The 16,419-nt window shown below is 60.5% G+C and overlaps 2 protein-coding genes across 9 annotated transcripts; both read right to left on the bottom strand.

Moving 5' to 3' along the window:
* Positions 1 to 207: 207 nt before the first annotated feature.
* On the bottom strand, positions 208 to 6,129 carry GC (GC vitamin D binding protein). 6 transcript variants are annotated; one of them, XM_075089972.1, is made up of 13 exons: positions 6,024 to 6,129; positions 4,339 to 4,408; positions 3,763 to 3,895; positions 3,457 to 3,668; positions 3,116 to 3,248; positions 2,878 to 2,972; positions 2,460 to 2,589; positions 2,104 to 2,306; positions 1,767 to 1,899; positions 1,557 to 1,654; positions 1,175 to 1,307; positions 1,021 to 1,084; positions 208 to 396 (listed from the first exon to the last, which is right to left on the bottom strand). In XM_075089972.1, the coding sequence occupies exons 1-12, from the start codon at positions 6,079 to 6,081 to the stop codon at positions 1,031 to 1,033; spliced, it is 1,452 nt and encodes a 483-aa protein (XP_074946073.1). In that variant the 5' UTR covers positions 6,082 to 6,129; the 3' UTR covers positions 208 to 396; positions 1,021 to 1,030. The 6 variants fall into 6 exon arrangements, with proteins under 6 accessions (XP_074946073.1, XP_074946072.1, XP_074946075.1 ...); XM_075089971.1 differs by having other exon boundaries at positions 208 to 384; XM_075089973.1 differs by lacking the exon at positions 208 to 396 and adding an exon at positions 691 to 858.
* Positions 6,130 to 10,927: 4,798 nt separating this feature from the next.
* LOC142055929 (uncharacterized) lies at positions 10,928 to 15,378 on the bottom strand. 3 transcript variants are annotated; one of them, XR_012660136.1, is made up of 11 exons: positions 15,094 to 15,378; positions 14,789 to 14,943; positions 14,272 to 14,566; positions 13,999 to 14,162; positions 13,574 to 13,673; positions 13,364 to 13,495; positions 12,461 to 12,594; positions 12,223 to 12,361; positions 11,971 to 12,138; positions 11,574 to 11,703; positions 10,928 to 11,342 (listed from the first exon to the last, which is right to left on the bottom strand). XR_012660136.1 is itself a non-coding variant. In XM_075089968.1 (8 exons), exons 4-8 carry the CDS (start codon positions 13,388 to 13,390, stop codon positions 11,127 to 11,129), a joined length of 675 nt encoding a protein of 224 aa, XP_074946069.1. In that variant the 5' UTR covers positions 13,391 to 13,495; positions 13,574 to 13,673; positions 13,999 to 14,162; positions 14,272 to 14,486; the 3' UTR covers positions 10,928 to 11,126. The 3 variants fall into 3 exon arrangements, 2 of the variants coding, with proteins under 2 accessions (XP_074946069.1, XP_074946071.1); XM_075089968.1 differs by lacking the exons at positions 12,223 to 12,361; positions 14,789 to 14,943; positions 15,094 to 15,378 and having other exon boundaries at positions 14,272 to 14,486; XM_075089970.1 differs by lacking the exons at positions 12,223 to 12,361; positions 13,574 to 13,673; positions 13,999 to 14,162; ... (1 more) ...; positions 14,789 to 14,943; positions 15,094 to 15,378 and having other exon boundaries at positions 10,989 to 11,342; positions 11,574 to 11,658; positions 13,364 to 13,536.
* Positions 15,379 to 16,419: the final 1,041 nt, after the last annotated feature.

Here is a 16,419-nt window from a genome sequence, read left to right as displayed (position 1 = left end):
TGAATGGGGGATTCTTCTTGTTTTTGCTTAAGGTGGGGTCTGGTGAGTGTGGCAACTCTTGTCTGCTAATGCTCTCTGAAAAGTATTTTTCTCAGGCCCTAATTAGCTTTAAATTTATTTCCCCCAATTCTGCCCATCAGTCACTGCTCCTTGCAGTTTTTTCCCTTTTCAGATGGAGTCCCTCTGCCCCATTGGTAAGGCCGCTGCTCCGTTTGTATCCTTTTATTTCATTTATTGTTTTCCTCTGACCATCACTTCAGCTCATCCATGGTTTTCTGCTACAGCGTGGGCGGTTTTAATTTGCTGGTTTATCTCTGCAGGGCACATCTCTGCACATCCAGTTGTCGTTATCTGTATTCCTTGGTATATTTAGATCTTGTTCTCCTGCAAAAAAACCTGCCAAATTTGGGTTTGGGGGATTTTCCTGTCCTTTTCCCACCTGGGTTTGCCCTCCTCCTGCCTCCCAACCCAGGGCCACTTAGCCTGCAGCCCCCCCCCAAGACTCAGCCAGTCTCTTTCACAAAGAGCACTGTTTTCAGTGTTCTTGCTTTATTTTTTAGACCATTAGCTCCCAGGACTAGAGCCGGGACCTCCTCCTCCCCCTCCTGCCTGCAGATTTGGGGCTGTGCTGCTTCCCCGCCCTCCCCACCGCCCGGGGGGTGCAGAAAGCCTTTCCAGCAGCGACGAGGGTGCTTTGTCTAAGTTTTTATTGCAGCTGCAGGAATGCGTCGTAGGTGCTGCCGGTGCGCGGCGGGGAGCCGTGGGCTCGGGGGCACCTTCCTCTCCTGGTGCAAGCGGGCATCTATCGGGCGTCCTCCAGCCCAGCTCCCTCGTGCCCCCTTTCAACGTCCCGCTTCCCTGCGAGCCCCGCAGAGCTCAGCCCCAGGTGCGTGGCTGTGACCCCTTTCCCTGGCCCCATACGCTCCCCCCTCCATCCGTGCATGACCGGAGAAGTGGTCCCCAGTGCTGGCGTGCTGGATCCCCACCCTGGCACGCCGGACCCCTGCCCCAGCCGCTCACCTCTGGGCACCTAGTCCAGCAGGCAGGAACCCCCACGGCGCGCCTCCGCCAGCTCCGCGCTCACCTGCAAGAGGGGGGAAAGAGCCAAAGGGCAGCCCTGGCCGTGGGGCTGGCCACCAGGGCGGCACAGGGTGGTGGTGGGCCATGGATTTACCTTGGAGGCGCAGTAGAGGGGGGGCGAGTTGGGGGGGCAGCAGGTGGAGGCGAAGTCTGCTCGCTGCTCCACCAGCTGCCCCAGCAGCTCGGGGCTGGCCTCTGGCATCTTCTGCATCAAGCTGTCCCGCAGCCTGCGGCGGGAGGACCGGCGGGTTATAGCGGGGACGTTAAATACCCATGTGGCATTTTCAGGGGGAGAGGCGTGCATGGATGGCAGCGGGAGCAGGGCTGGGTGCAAAGGATGTCCAATGTGCTTCCCTGTATTTTGCTGCTATTCGGGCTCAAAACCACCAGCTCCATTCGTGCTCCCTCAAAATTTTGGCCAAATTTTGACAGCATTCGCTGATCCGGTTTTGGGCGGTGGGGATCCCAAGGCTTACCTCTTCTTGAAGTCGAGGAAATTTAACTCGGTGTACTGCCCGCAGAGCTTGTTGGTCTTTTCCAGGAAGGGGACAAGCTCTTCTCCCGCCTGCTGGCGCTGGGTGGCAGAGGGTGGCTGTAACCACGCTGGGAAGAGCCTCTGCGGGGCTCTGGGGGACGCGGGGCTGGGGCCGAGCAGGGTGAGCCGACGGAGCCGGCCCTGCGCTCACCTTGCTGTCCAGGCAGGCGGAGGTGTCCTTGGCAGAGCAGCACTCCCCCCTGACTTCTTTGGAGACGTCGTATAGCTTGCAGAGGAGGGCGTCGGGGACGCTGGTGTGCCTCCGCGCCAGCTCAAACAGATACCTGGAGCGGGGAAAATGAGTTGCCGTGCGAGTTTTTGTTACCGGTGCTGCTCAGTGTGGGATGGGGGCTGCTTCTCGCATCTCTGTGCAGCCCTGGGAGAAGAAAGGATGCTTCCCCCAGTTATCCTAATAATAAACAAACAATATAATGAAGACAAGGGGAGAAGGAAGGGGCAGCAACTCGGCTGCTGCGGGTACCGCTCACCTCGTGGCGAGGCGAGCCCCCTCCTCGCTGCAGAGCTGCTCATTCGTCGGCTTCTGTGCCTCCGGCAGTTTGAGGGCAGGCGCTGGTGGCAAGGCCAAGATGCAGAAATAGTTTTGCATCAGGTTTTTCCCCTTGCAGCAGTCGGCGAACCTTTCGTCTCGGGCCGGCAGCGCGCTGCAGGCTTTGGCCGTGTGCTCCGATAACTGCAGAGAGGGGAGCGGAGGGTGTGCAGGGCTCGGCGTCCTGCCAGGGCTGGTGAGGCTGCAGACCCCCCCCCACACTGTGACGGGGTTCACTCCCTAAGCCCCTGCTGTGACTCGGGAGGTGGTTTGGGGATGGGGGCCTGGCTTTCCTACCTTCTTCTGCATGCAGTCCTCGGCCACCGAGTCGCAGCACTCAGAAAACATCTCGGCAGCATCTTCTGCCAGGGGGAAAAGGTCCTCAAAGGAAGCTCCGGGCATCTTCTGAGCAAGCGAGGTGAGGTAGCTGGGCAGGCACAAGGCGTACGAGGGGCTTAGGGAGCTCGGCTCCCCCTTTCCCCGTTAACAGCTCCACACAGGCGTTTCACTGCATAGAGGTGCGGGAGGGAGACGATGGCGAGCCCCAGGGCTGGCTCTCCGCCTCTGCTATACACAGAGCATTTCCACGCGATGCTACAGACTGCTTGTTTTTACATCTTAATTCAAATTTGCCTTTGTGAACAGGATCCACATAGGAACGTGCTCCCAGCCTGGCCTGTGTTTGAGGAGAGAAAAGGCCATTTCCCTCTTTTACCTGAAGGTGAATTTGTCCTTCCCGTACGCTGTGAAGCGGGAGCAAAGCCGGTTTGACATCAGGGTGAGGAGAGAGATGGTTTGCCTTTCCAGTTTCTGCCACAAAAAGAAGATGGAGGTGTCCTCCAAGGGAAATGTGAGCCTTTCCCAGCCACCTCTCCCAGGCCATCGGCACGGTGCTTGCCTGGCTCCCTGGGGAGCGAGGATGGGGATGAGCCCGGTGGTCCGAAGGACCTCACCTCCTTCAGGAAGCAGGTGGTGGGCGTGGAGGAGATGCAGCAGGTGGAGACCATGGAGAGGAAGGTCCTGGTGGAACCCAGGAGCACGGGCAGGGGTGCCTGGCCATAGCTGCTGGCATAGTCGTGCAGAAACCTGTGGCAGAGGCAGGCTGAGGAGACCTGGCACCCTGGGATCGGGTGCTTGGGTACAGGAGATGTGGGGGTTTTGGGGTGCTAGGCTTGCTCGGGGATGGGAGCCCTCTCCAGGTACCACCCCTTGCTGCCGGCTTATTGCACCAAGCCGTCGAGCAGTGCCAGCACGCAGCTGGGCTCAACCGAGTGCCATCCCCAGCCCGGCTTACCTGTCTGCGAAGTCCTTGGGGTCCTCCTTGAAGGCCTGGCAGAGCTCTTCGTTGGAAGGCTGGAGGTAGCGGGGCAGCTGCTGGGGCGGGTGCCGCAGGGCGGCCAGGCACAGCTTCTGCTCCAGCCCCTCCTGGGCGCAGCAGCCAGCCGTGCCGGGGTGGTCCGGGAAGGGTGAGTCCCCGCTGCAGGATTTGGCCGACAGAGCTGAGGACTGCGGGAAGGAAAGGAGGTTACGTGCCAGGGGCTATCCCGCCCCGCCCAGCTCCCAGTTTTGAGGTGCATCACCCAGTTTCGATCAGCCTCACCCCATCGTCGTAGCAGGAGGGGTCGGCGCCTTCAGTGCAGCAGGTTTCAGCCAGGGAGACGATTTCACGGACGAGGTGGCTGATCTCCTCGAAGGTGGCATTGGAGAATTTCCTGCTGTTGGCGATAATGGTCCTGGGGGCAGGGAGCAAGGAGAGGATGAGCTGGGGGCCTGTTTCTCTCTCTTTAAAAAAATCAAAAGTCGCATTGCAGCATCGTCCTGCCCAAATGGGGTTTAACACCGTCAGCTGGAGAGGAGCAGCTGCGGTGCTGCGAGAAACGGCCGCGTATTCCTTGCAAAACAGATGGGAAAGACCTGGAGCGGGTGTCAGGCTGGGGGCTGCCCTTTCCAGGGGATCACGTGCCAGCGCTGTTAGAATTCCTGATTATTTAAGCACCTAATTGGTTTTGAGTTCAACAACGAAGCAAACTTTTCTCCTGTTAAGGGCAATCAGAGTCCTCGTTTGCAGGGAGTGAATAAATCTTCCCGTTTCTAAGATTGTTTTTATTTATTTCTTTTTGGTTTTGGCTTAGGTGCCGAGCGTGCCGGGACGGCAAATCCGGCAGGAAGTACCTACAGGGTTCGGAAGTCCTCCTTCCCCAGCGCCTGGAACTCCTGGCAGACTTTGTCCCGGACATAAGCTTTACCTGTAAGTGCAGAAAAAGGAGGATTTGTGCCCTGGCTCGGTCGGGTGCAGCCTGGGTGGCGGCCAGGGAGCCGGGACCGGTGCGCCTGCATGGGCTGGGGTTTGGGACAGCGCCGCTGTGCTTCCCCCCGCAGTACCACCTCCTGCGCCCCGCTCTTCGGGTGGCAACGGAGCTCGTTTCCCGCAACGTTTCCCCTTGCAGAAAAAAATCCCCAAAGCAGCGTGGCTCTGCTTAATTGAGCCTCCTAAGGACAATAACTCAGGTTTTTGCGTTTTGCCAGGGAAAATGATCATTTGGGGAACAGCCTGTTCCTGTTTAACCCCCTATTTTGGTCTCGCTTTCCGCTTCCCTCCCCAGAGCCGCAGTGGCATGAGAATGAGGGATGCCACACCACCACGGAACGTGGTTCAAAGGCTGCAGGGCTCTCGCTTTATTCCTTTGAGGACTGTTACTTTTTTTACTCAGTTGCTTCTTTTCTCAAGTCAGATTTGGTGGCAGTCCCTGGGGAGATGCCGGCGCGGCGCTGCAGGCCAGCAAAGGCTGCTGCTGTGCTGCCGGTCTCGGAGAAGCACCTCTGGTACCCAGGCTGCTGCTCCAGCTCTGCAGTCAAAGCACGGGGCGGGGGGGAAAACCCCTCCCTGTAGCTGGGAGAGCTGTAGGTAAAACATTAGGTGCATTCGTCCCATGTCCAGATGGACATTCCTGCGCGTTTGAAATGCGTGGTGTTGGTTTTCCTGGCAGGGTTTGGAGTCCGTGAGGGCTGGGAGCTCTGGAGACGGGACCATGGGGGTCAGGAGCAGCCAGCCGTGAAGACATCCCCAGCGACTCTCATCCCTGGAAAAATGCTATCGATTTTTGCTACAAACTGCATTGGTTAGACTTTGGTACTGGCAGGGTAAATACTGATACCAGTATTTACTGGTATTACAGTGCAGAGCGGGGTCAGCTCCCCAAAACCGAGGGGTTATGTGCTGTACACCGAAGGTCACATTGCTTCGGTGGGAAAGAAAGGGTGGGGGGGCTTTTGCAAGGCTGGTAGTGCTGGGAAAGAAGGGGAAGACGTGGTAAAAGGCAGTTGTCTTTTCTCGCAGGAACAGAGGCTGGTGGTCGTGGTGTCGGTGCCCGCTGTGGCATTTATTTTCAATTTCACAAGGTGGTATGGGAGAATTAGGTTCTGAGGGTGTTTTCTCGCAGGTGGATGATTCCCCGTGGAGCTGCGAAGGCAGCAAGGGGTGGCAGAGAGCATCGTTTCCACCCGAGGGGTGGGTTTTACAGTGAAATGGTGCTTGTGAAGCAGTTCAGGAAATCTCTTTTTTCCCTTGCAAAGGGATGAATCCAGGCCCTGCGACACTGTCCTCTCCTCCTCCCTCTGCCCCCAACCCCAGCCCAGCCTCTTCCTCTCCCAGCTCCTCCAGCATCACCCCAAAGGGGTGTCCCGGCTACCGAAACATCATCCCACGCCTTCCCTTTCCTCTCTCCGATTCCTGCCCAGTGATTTGGCAGTGGGCTGGGGAGAGGGAAGACCGCCAAAAACCACCGGAGCTGACAGACCCCAGCCTCATACCCCTCATCCCTGGTGAGAGCAAAGCCCCAGGCGCGTGATGAATGCCCTTACCTCGGTGCTCAGCACACGCCGTGCCTAAAAGCAGCAGCAGAGCGAGAGCCGCCCTCATGTCGGGGCTGGTTTCCCTCCTCCTGCTGAAAAGCGGTGCTGGGAAACCCGTCCCGGTGTTTATATGGAGGTAGTGCCAATTGCTGGGTGAATGATTAATCCTGGCGGCGGGGCAGAGGGCGAGCATCCTTGGCCTGCCTGCCACAGCCTGGGTGCCAGCGCCTCCAAAATTGGACTGATTTTAATCATTAACTCAGCAAAATGGGGATGCATTGCTGTGGGACCTCACGCAGGGTCTTCCTGCCCGTGACGGATGATGGGCGCAACATGAACGACAAGAGGAGAGGTGCCGGAGGAGAGCATCCCGTGCACCTGACGAGTGCAAAGCCACGTGCGGTCGGGCTGAGAAACGGTCCTCCCAGCCCCGTGCCGGGAAGGAGGCACCGCTTTCGGGGTGCAAGCACACCAAACCCTCCCAGGGAAGTGATTAGGCGGGGACAGCAGCTCCACGAGGCGACAGTGGCCTGATGCGGTGTCCCGCTCCACCGTGACCATGTTGCACGGGCGCTGGGTCAGGGTGACTCCCGCCCGACGTGACCGATGGCCGGGTGTCGCCTGCCCGAAGGTTCGCTGCTTTTGGAGGGCGTGCGTTGCTTTTCCCCCTCCTTGGGCTGGTGGCGGAGCCCCCGGGAGCTGCAGCAGAAGGGGCGGCGGGTGCTGTACGTGGCACTGGCGCGATGCCGGGCTGGCGCTTGGGCTAAGAGGGAGCACAGAGCCAACAGGATTAGGAACGGCTTATTTACTCAGCCTTAGGAAGGCAGACGCAGGCACCATGGCCCGAGGCTGCGGCAAAATAAGTATCTAGCAAATACCCCCCCAGGTTAGCGCTGTTTGCTGAAACAACCAGCTCCTTTCAGGTCACTTCACATGGGCGGATGGACTGATGCTGCCCTGGTGCTTTTTAACAGCTTAGTCGCGACTACAGCAACCAAATCTTAAATATCCCTTTTTCTAGGTGAGGGTACAGCGAGTTTTGCAGCTGTTTGGGGCAGCTGGTTGCTGCTAGTCCTGAGACAAACCTTGCAGTGGTGGGCTTATTTCTTGGAACAGTCCAGCAGGAGTTGTGGTCCAGAGGGGGCTCTGGGTGCAAACAGAGAGGACTCTGGTCGGGTGCACGTCCAGAAGTGCAGGGAAGGGGGTTTTCTTGCTTTTTCCGGGACTAAAGGTGCTTTCCCCTGCGAGCAGCCCCACCGAGCTGAATCTGCCACTGCATTGTATCTGCCCTCTGTACTGAGATGCTCTTTAGTACAGGGACAGTGTTTCTAGATTAGGGGAATAATAAAATCAGAAACCACGGCATAGTGTGGATGCTCAGGAGGATTCGGAGCCATTAGAGGTCAGAGGAGGGTTTGATTACCCTGTGCTTGTGGGACTAACCTGGCTAATGGGCTGCTTGGCTATAAACAGGTATTCGGTCTCTTCTGTGACTACCCTGTATGAGTCAAGCTGTAATTTCCCAGCAGTGTGCTGGCAGATTGCCACCTATTCAGCCGATTTTCAACAAAAACCCAGGTATCGGTTAAACCAGATGGAAGATAATTGCTCATAAAAATCACTGCAAAGCAGGAGAATGCTGAAGGGCTCATCAGCTGCTGGAGCAGGGCGTGGAAACTGGTGGTGTGCCAGGCTGAAACCAGCCAGCCCTCCTCCCCCGGGCACGGTGGCGGTCTCCTGCCTGCGTCCCCCCCAAATTCAGCCTCTCTGGGATGGGCAGCTGCCTCTGCCATCCCGCTGTGCCCGAATCCCGTGGGATTTGGGTTCTGCAAGGTGTCTATCTGGAAGACGGTAAGGGGGGTGTGTGCGCTCACCTGCGCTCGGCTGCTTCTAGAAAGGGTGTGTATATGACGCCCAATTACACGTGTGCATATGTAAGGTATGTATGTAAGACATCCCATATACAAGTTTGCCCCCCTCTCCACTCTCATCTTTTTGGCAGGTGAAGTTAATGAAGAATCAGATAGGAGTAAATCAAAGCGAGATTGAGAAACACACCAGAAAATACCCAAGTGTAGACATGAGCACTTACTTAATGTAATGAAACGCTGTATATTTGCCAGGAGGGTGGTCCTGCCTCCCATCCCTGCTCAGCAGCCCCCCAGGGGGTGATGCTGCTGATGCCACGGGCTGGGGATGAGCTGGCAGCCTGGCCTGGGGGTGCAAAGCCAGGCCTGGGGCTCAGTGGAGCTGGATGCGAGCTCTGGTCGGGGGCTGCAGAGCAGAGGATGAGTCCCACAGTGCTGGGCAGTGGCTGCTGGGGTCTCCGGGCTCCGAAACAGAGCCTGGTGGGGCTTGGCACCAGGCCAGCGTGGGGCTCAGCGGCTGGTTTTGGGGCTCATGAACACGGAGATGAGGCCGTTACAAGTGTTCAAGTCTGGGAAATGGAGACCAAGACTTGTGTTTTGGGGCTCAGAAATGAAGTACTGCCTGTTAAGGGCTTGAAACCAGGCTCATCTGGCCAGGGTCAGAGCTTAGAAACAGGGACCAAACCCCGTGTTTCGGGGGTCAAAACCAGAGACTAAGTCCTGTGTCTTGACATTGGGCTCATTTGGCCAGTGTTAGAACTGAGAGAGAGAGACCAAGAGCTCAAGTGCTGTGTATTTTGGGCTCAAAACCAGGCCCAGAAACAGAGACTAAAAGTCCTGCGTTTGTGGCTCAAAACTGGAAACCAGGTCCCGGGGGCTTATGGGGCCAGTTTACAGCTCAGAAGTAGAGACTAAGTCCTACGTTTTGGGGGCTCGAAGCAGAGACCAAGTCCTACATGTTTGGGCTCAGAAACTGATACTAAGTGCTGCGTTTTGGGAGAACAAAATGAGGCTTATTGGGCCAAGTTTAGAGCTTAGAAACAGAGATTAAGTCCTGCATTTGGGGGGGGGCTTGAAACAAGGCTCATGTGGCCAGTTTTAGGGCTCATCAACAGGGACCAAGTGCTGTGTTCTGGAGTCTTGAAACCAGCTCATTTGGCCAGTGTTAGAGCTGAGAAAGAGAGACCAAGTGCTGTGTTTTAGGGCTTGAGAGCAGGCTCATTTGGCCAGCTTTAGGGCTCATAGCAGAGACCCACCCTCTACTTTAGGACTTGAAACCAGGCTCACCTGGCCTGTGTTGGTGCTCACCAGCAAAGCCCCTGACCCCCAAGGCTGAGCAGCCCCTCTCCAGGCCCCGGGGCACAGGAGGCCAGGCCAGCCTTTATTCCCCGGCCCAGGCCCTGAAAGACCCCGCACCCCTCCCCACCACAGGCCTTTATTCCCCGGCCCAGGCCCGGGACGCCCCGCGGCTCCGTGGCCGCGGCCCCGGCACGGCGGGCAGCAGCGGCCAGCGCGGGACTTGGGCCCGAGGGAGGCCCGGCCCGGCCCCGCCCGCAGTGCGGCCCTCCCGCCCGCGGCGCCCCGAGGGAGGCGGAGACCGAGACCGGGACCGGCCCCGCGACCCGCACCGGGACGGGGCGAGGCGGCCACCGCCCGGAACCGCCCGCCCACCCCGCGCGCGCCCGCGCAAGGCCCAGAGCCCAAACTGCCGAAACCGACTCAACAACGGCCCAGAGCGCCGCGCCCCGGGCAACCGGCCCCTCCCGCCGCCCCGGTACCAACGGCCGCCGCGCTCAGTGACGGCGCTGCTCTGGCGGCGGAAGAAGGGGCGCGTGCGCGGGGCGGGGCGCGGGGGGGCGGGGCCGGGCACAGGTGTGCGAGTGGGCGTGGCCCAGTGCGCATGCGCGGGGCGTGACCGCGAACAGGTGGGCGGGGCCAGGCACAGGTGCGAGCGGGCGTGTCCCAGCGCGCCTGCGCGGAGGGGCGTGTCCCGCCCAGGTGCGGCCGGGCGGGGCGCGGAGGGCGCCTGCGCGGGGCGGGGCCGAGCACATTTGAGCCCCGCCGGCGGCCGGCGGCCCCCATTTGGTTGTTCGCTCTCGGCGGCAGCGGCCGGGCCGGGCTCCCCCGGCGGGGCCTAGGTGAGGCTGGGCGGGGGGCACGGACGGACGGGGCGCGGCGGCCTGTCGGTCGGTGCCGCGACCCCGGGGGCGGGTGTCGAGGGCCGGTACGCGGTGCCCCGGCGGCCGCGCTGCCGGTGCTCCGGCGGGAGGAGCAGCGGGCGGAGCCGCGGTTCTCTCTCGGGGCGCCGGCGAATAAAGCCCGGCGGGCCGGAGCCCGGCGCCCCCAACGCCCCAGCGTCACTTCGGCCCGGCCGTCCGCGGCCACCCGGGGCCGGGCCCGTCCTGCGGGTCCCCCCGGGCAGTTCCCAAGCACCGCCCGCCCCGCCGGGGCTCCCGGGCCTCCCAACACGTCACCGGGGCTGCTCAGGGGCTGCGGGGACTCGGGCCAGGCGGGTGTTTGCCGGGGCTGGGACGGGAGTGGGGGCTGAGCCCTGGGCTTTGGTCTCAGAACTGGGGACCTGGTCACTGTTTCTGGGGCCAAAGCCCAGGGCTGGGTTTGGGAGGGTGTTGGGGTGTATTGGGGGGTGGGTGGGAGGCAGGTGGGCATTGGGGTGCTGGTGGGTGGCTGCTGGGGCATGGGAGGGAGGCAGGTGGGCATTGGGCTGTGGGTGGGAGGTGGGTGGACATTGGGGTGCTGGTGGGTGGCTGCTGGGGCATGGGAGGGAGGCAGCTGGGCTGTGGGTGGGAGGTGGGTGGACATTGGGGTGCTGGTGGGTGGCTGTTGGGGCATGGGAAGGAGGCAGGTGGGCATTGGTGGGAGGTGGGTGGCCATTGAGGCATGGGAGGGCAGGGGTGTGGGCCCTCACCAGAGGTGGGGGCCTGGTTGTGTTGTTCCCCAAGCTTAGGGACACTGGCATGCACCAGGCAAAATTAAACGCATGAGATGATAGTCTCTGGGCGAAACGGCACTTTTCAGACCTTTTTTCGTGAATCTCCAACTCTTTATTCAAGGTGTGCACAGCTACTGGGAGGGGCATTGGGCCATATTTAGACCATGTACAATTATGACAGTTCATATTCATAGAGAACTTCTGACAGTGATTGATTGATGACCTTGGCAAAAAGCCAGGAGCACTTGAGAAAGCACAAGCTGGAATGGGCTGGAGCCAAAGTGGAACTGGAGCTCAGCTGGAACCAGCAACCAACTGGAGATGAAGCACAACAGGAACTGGAAGCAGAGGAGATGAGTCCAAACTGGAGTCTGAAACACAGTGGGGCTTGTTCTTCTTCTTTCCAATGAAGCAAGAATAAGCTGAAGCATTTGATGAGCTGAGACAGAGCTGGAGCCACATGAAGAGGAGCTGAAATGAGTCTGAGCTGTCCATAAGCTGCACCTGGGCCTGAAAGAAAGGAGAGCCTGAATCAGCAAACCAATCAACATGCACACAGCAAGCTGGACCCAAAACAAACAGGAGAACAATCATAGCACACACACAGAGAAATGGGGGGCTTAATCTAACAAAAAGACCCAGGAGCCCAAAGCAAGTAACAAAACACAAACGAACAGGGCCCAAACCCCTCTGCTGCGAATGAGCCCGAGCCATAAATGAGTTTGGGCAGAAACAACCAACCTGGAGCTGGAGTGACAGTGAACAGGGGCTGAAAGGGGTCCGAGCGATCTGTGAGCTGCAGCTGTCGCTGTCTGTGAAGCTGGACCTGAAACAGGAGCCAAAAGTGACCTGGAGCAGCCACGAGCTGGACCTGAAACAAAGGGGAGCACCAATCAACAAACAAATCACACACACAAAAATGGGGGTCCAGATCTGGACCCAAAACAACACAGAAAACACAGGACCAAAACCAACTAACCAAACACACACACGAACAAATGGGAGCCCAAACCAACTAACAGAACACACAACAGGGCCCACACACCAGCAGACAAACCAAAGCAAGTGAACAGAAACAGGAGCCCAAACCAACAGACCAAACACCCCCACACATAAAGGGGGGACCCAAAGCCCTGACCTGGAGCCGCGCAGTCCAGGCAGCATCTCCGGGCGGGCGCAGGCGGGGCTGTCCCCAGCCAGGAGCGGGGTCGTGCGCAGGGCAGGCAGCAGCACAGGCAGCCCGGCTTCTTCTTGGGGCTCCGCACCCCACACGGGTCTCGGCGTCCGTCTGTCCGTCCACCCATCCCTACACAGGGAGAGAGATGTGGGATAATCAGCTCCTGGCAGCGCGGCCTGTCCCAAAGAGCCCCCGCAGCTGCTGCCCTGCAACCTGCTGCCTGGAGCAGCTCCCAAACTGGAGGTGGAAACAAGCTGGAGCCCGAAGCAGCAGAGCGAGCTGGAGATTAAACTGCACTGGAGATGAACAGGAGCTGCAGCCAAGCCCGAACTAGAGCTGCCTGGAGCTGGACCTGAAAAAAATGGGTGCAAAAACAGGGACCTGAAGCTGCAAACGAGCCAGAGCCATGAAGGATCTGGAGCATCCACAAGCTGGGGCAGAAACAACCAACCTGAAGCTGCAGGTGAGCTGGAGCCACAACGAACAGGAGCTGAGACAAGCCCAAGCCATCCATGAGCTGGAGCTGTCCATAAGCTGGACCTGAAGCCAGAGCCACAACTGACCTGGAGCAGCCAGGAGCTGGACCTGAAACAAAGGGGAGCACCAATCAACAAGTAAGTGACACACAGAGAAACAAGTGTGAGGCCAGACAGAGCTGGACCCAAAATAAACAGGGCACAGACCGACTCCAGCAGCCCCGGGCTGGGGACAGGGCTGGCACTACGCTGGTGCCAGCAGCATCCGGGCCAGAACCCTAGAGCACCCACTCCCACCTCCCCAAATGCCCCTTGCAGCCACAGTGTCCCAAAATGGGCAGCCCAGACCTGCCCAGCCGTGGCTCAGCGTGGGCTGTGGGGATGGGAACCACCCCTGTGCCCGCAAACCCTCTGGCCACGGGGGGGACCCTGCCCAGGCAGGTGCGGACCCTGGCCCTGCAGCGCCGAGCTCCTGGGAGCCCCAAGGGACACACCCTGGCACCCTCACCAGCACTGCCCCAAAGGCTCCAGGAACCCCCTTCCCCAAAGGCCCTGCAGGGAGCCCTGCCGAGGTACGGCACCCGCCCTCCCCATCCCTCACCACCCACAAGCAGGACAAGGGGCAAAGCTGAAGTGACCCGAGCACACAACTGCTCCCTGGAGCTCCTGACTGCCTGACCCCCCCGAGGCACGGCACCCCCTGAAACCTACCTGCAAGCCAGCACCCCAATCCCACGGCTCATGGAGGGCTTGCCCCCCTGCAACCCTGGTGCCTCCTGCAGCACCCAGATATCCCCACCCGGTGCAGTTAGCCCCAGCAGCTGAGCATCCTGGTTCCCACCGCACAGCTCCGCTCGGCCGCACCTCGGGGCGCTCACCTCACCCGGCACGTCCTCCGTGGCCATTGTCCCCTGGTGCTCGCCGCCTCGGGGCCGTGCTCCTCATCCGGGCGCCCCGTTGAGCCTTCCCCAGGCGTCGGCACAGCCACGCCTGTGCGTCGGTCCCAAAACCTGCCAGGAAAGTCAGCGGGCCCCAGCTGGGCACACCCGGGGATCCCGTGCCAGGGGAGCGGGGAACGGAGCACTCACAGGCGGTGCCCCGCGTGCCAGAGCTGGAGCAGAGGAGCGGAACAAGATACGGCATCTGTCAATGAATTCCCAACCGGCCCGTGTCGAGCAAGCTGAGCGCCTGGGACACAAAGCACAGAATCACAGGAGGAAACACTCGCTGATGCGCATGAGGTGTGCGGCCAAACTGCAGCACCCCAAACGTGGGTCCAACCCCTTCAAATGTCCAAGTCCCACACGTTTCACTAGTCCCTGGCACCCACGCTAACGATGCCCATCACAGAAACGCTCGGCAAAGCCACTTCGTTTCTGCAGCGGTCTTGCTGCTTGTCTGTTGATCCAGACAACCCTGGAGTCCGTCTTTATCAGAGTCACATCTCTGTGACACTGGCCGGTGCCAGGAGTGTTTCAAAGCTGCGTTGGAGGGGCTGGGATGGCAGCGTTACCTTGGGCGCCCGGGGGTGTCCCTTATCCTTCAGGGACTTCCACGAAGCAAAGTCCTTGTGTCCAAGGCTGGGCCGTCCTTCAGTGTGTTTCACTTCACCACAAACACTGCCCATGTCTCCGGTAAAGCTCCACCACCTCATCGCATTGCGGTGTAGAATGGGGACTAGTGCAGATTAGCAAAGTTAATACGCTTTCAGACCCCCCGCAGCTCCGCTCCTCTCCCCCGCACCCCCAGCAAAGTCACCGCAGCCACCACCAAAGTCCCCACTCACCAGCGGCGGCGGCCCCAGCGTCACCTGGTTCCCCCGAGCCGTGGCTGCCCCGACGCCGGCAGCCCTGCGAGCGAGCGGCCGTCGTACCGGCACACGGCAGAGCCCCGCGGAGCTGCCGGAGCACAGGCGACGGCATCTCCCGCGGTCGGGAAACATCACGGCCAGCAGCCAGCGCCGCCTCTGCCCACGGTCACTCGTGGGCTCCTCCAAAAACCCAGCGGCTGAGACGGAAGGGTCAGGCACACGGACGGGGAGGGCTCGCAGATGGAAGGGGGACCACAAACCCCTCCATTTTCTAGCAGGGAGAAAGCAAAGCACGGTAAACATCAGCGCACAAACACAACAACTGCCGTACAAAGTCAAAACTTGCACCTTTTATCTTAAGTTTTACCTCTACACCTTAACCATAGCCCCTGGCTGGCAAGCACACGCAGGGGACTGGCAAACAGCTGCTTAAACACGCCAGCTAATAAACCGCATTAACCAAAGGGAGACAAAAAGGCATTTAGTTACGCACCCTCCACCTCAGCAGAAGCTCCTGCAGAAAGGCTGCTCCTGCCTGCGGGAGCTGAAGAACCTCCGCAGCGCTTCCAGTCCCAGCCCCGTTGCCCCCAGCAGCCCAGGGGACACGATACCCCCCAGCCCTGCTGGGAACCAGCTGCACCTCTCGGCCTTTTGGAGGAAGAAACAAAAACCCTTCATCAAAGTAACTGCCGACACCCGAGGCTGAAAACCAGGAGAAGCTGTGGACAAAGCCAGGCAACACAAGGCAGGTGGAGCCAATCCAGGTGCCCCCAGGTCCCGGTGCCTCCTGTTACTCACCGTGATTAGGGCGGTGACGGGCCTCTCTGCTGCCCCTCTCTGGGGAACCCCTGGGAACCCTGCCAGGCCACCCCACGTCCAGTCTGGGGGTTTGGGCGATGCCCGGGTGCCCCGTCCGCGCAGCCAAAGGCACCCTGGCCCGCCCGCGGCGGGAAGCGGGTGCGGCCCCGAGCGATCAAGGCACAAGGTCTCGCTTTGGGACCCCGGCCGGCCCAGCAGCGCGTGCCTTACCCGGGGACCATCCAGCCTGCACGAAAAAACACGTTACCCGCACCAAAGCGGCGGCGAACCGGACGGGTTTGTGCCGCTGGTTACGCGGTGCAAAGGGCCCCGTGACCCAAACGGGGGCGGGCCCCGCCGCCCGCCCCACACGCGAGCCGCTACCGACCGCCAGACCCGCAGCGCCGCGCAGGGAGGCGCGTGACGTACCCACGTGCGGTTTGGGGACCCCGCCGGGCGCGGACCCTTGTGCCGACAGGCGGGCCCCGCGCCCCCTCCCCGCCGGACGGCACCTGCGTGCGGGGATCCCACGCTCCCCGGCTGAGCCCCGTGGGGATGCCCAGGACAGCGCTGCCCCCACTCGGGTCACGAGGAAGCCCGGAGAAACCGACCACCCCCCACCCAGACCAGGCCCTAGCACCCCCTTCACCCCAACCCGCCCGTGGGGAGGAGACGGACAGACCCGCGGACACACACAACCGCCCCCCACCTCCAGGCTCCACCCGCACACAGACACCCATCCGCGAGCCGCCGCCCAGCCTAACCGTCCCCACCCCCGGGCCTGAGCGGGCCCGGAGATAGCCCGCACATCCCGCAGAGACCCCAAGCATGAAGAAGAAGCCCAAGTGTAAAAAAGAACCCACACACGCACTCAAAAACTTCCCAGGAACCCCCCAGAAACCCCCACAAGGACCCCCGCTAGCCCCCTCCCCCGCCAGCACCTGCTCCCGCCGCCACGTCCCGCGCCGCTGCGACCCACCCTCCCGCAGCAACTACGCCCCCTGGCGGTGACAAGGGGAACTGCGCCCCGGGGCTGCTTAAATACTGGCGCCCTGCACGGCTGGGCCGGTCCCACCCGCGCCGGCCAATCAGCGGTGCCGGCGCCTGCTGCGAACAGCCAATAGCAAGTCGTGGCGGGAGGGGCGGGGATAGGCGCCCTCTGCCCAATCAACGCTGCAAACGTCACAAGAGACCAGCCAATCGTCAGCGAGGCGGGAGTACATAACGGTCGTTGTCTCACAGCGTTTCGGTGTTCGTGAGGTAAAATGTTTTTGGCCTTTAGTAGTTTCTTGTGTTTTACGTAGGTTTTGGGTTTTTGTTTAAATT

This window comes from Phalacrocorax aristotelis, chromosome 4, assembly GCF_949628215.1.
Source record: "Phalacrocorax aristotelis chromosome 4, bGulAri2.1, whole genome shotgun sequence".
Classification (NCBI taxonomy): Eukaryota; Metazoa; Chordata; class Aves; order Suliformes; family Phalacrocoracidae; genus Phalacrocorax; species Phalacrocorax aristotelis.
The sequence above is the reverse complement of the archived record's forward strand: the minus strand, read 5'-3'. Positions and strand labels throughout refer to the sequence as shown.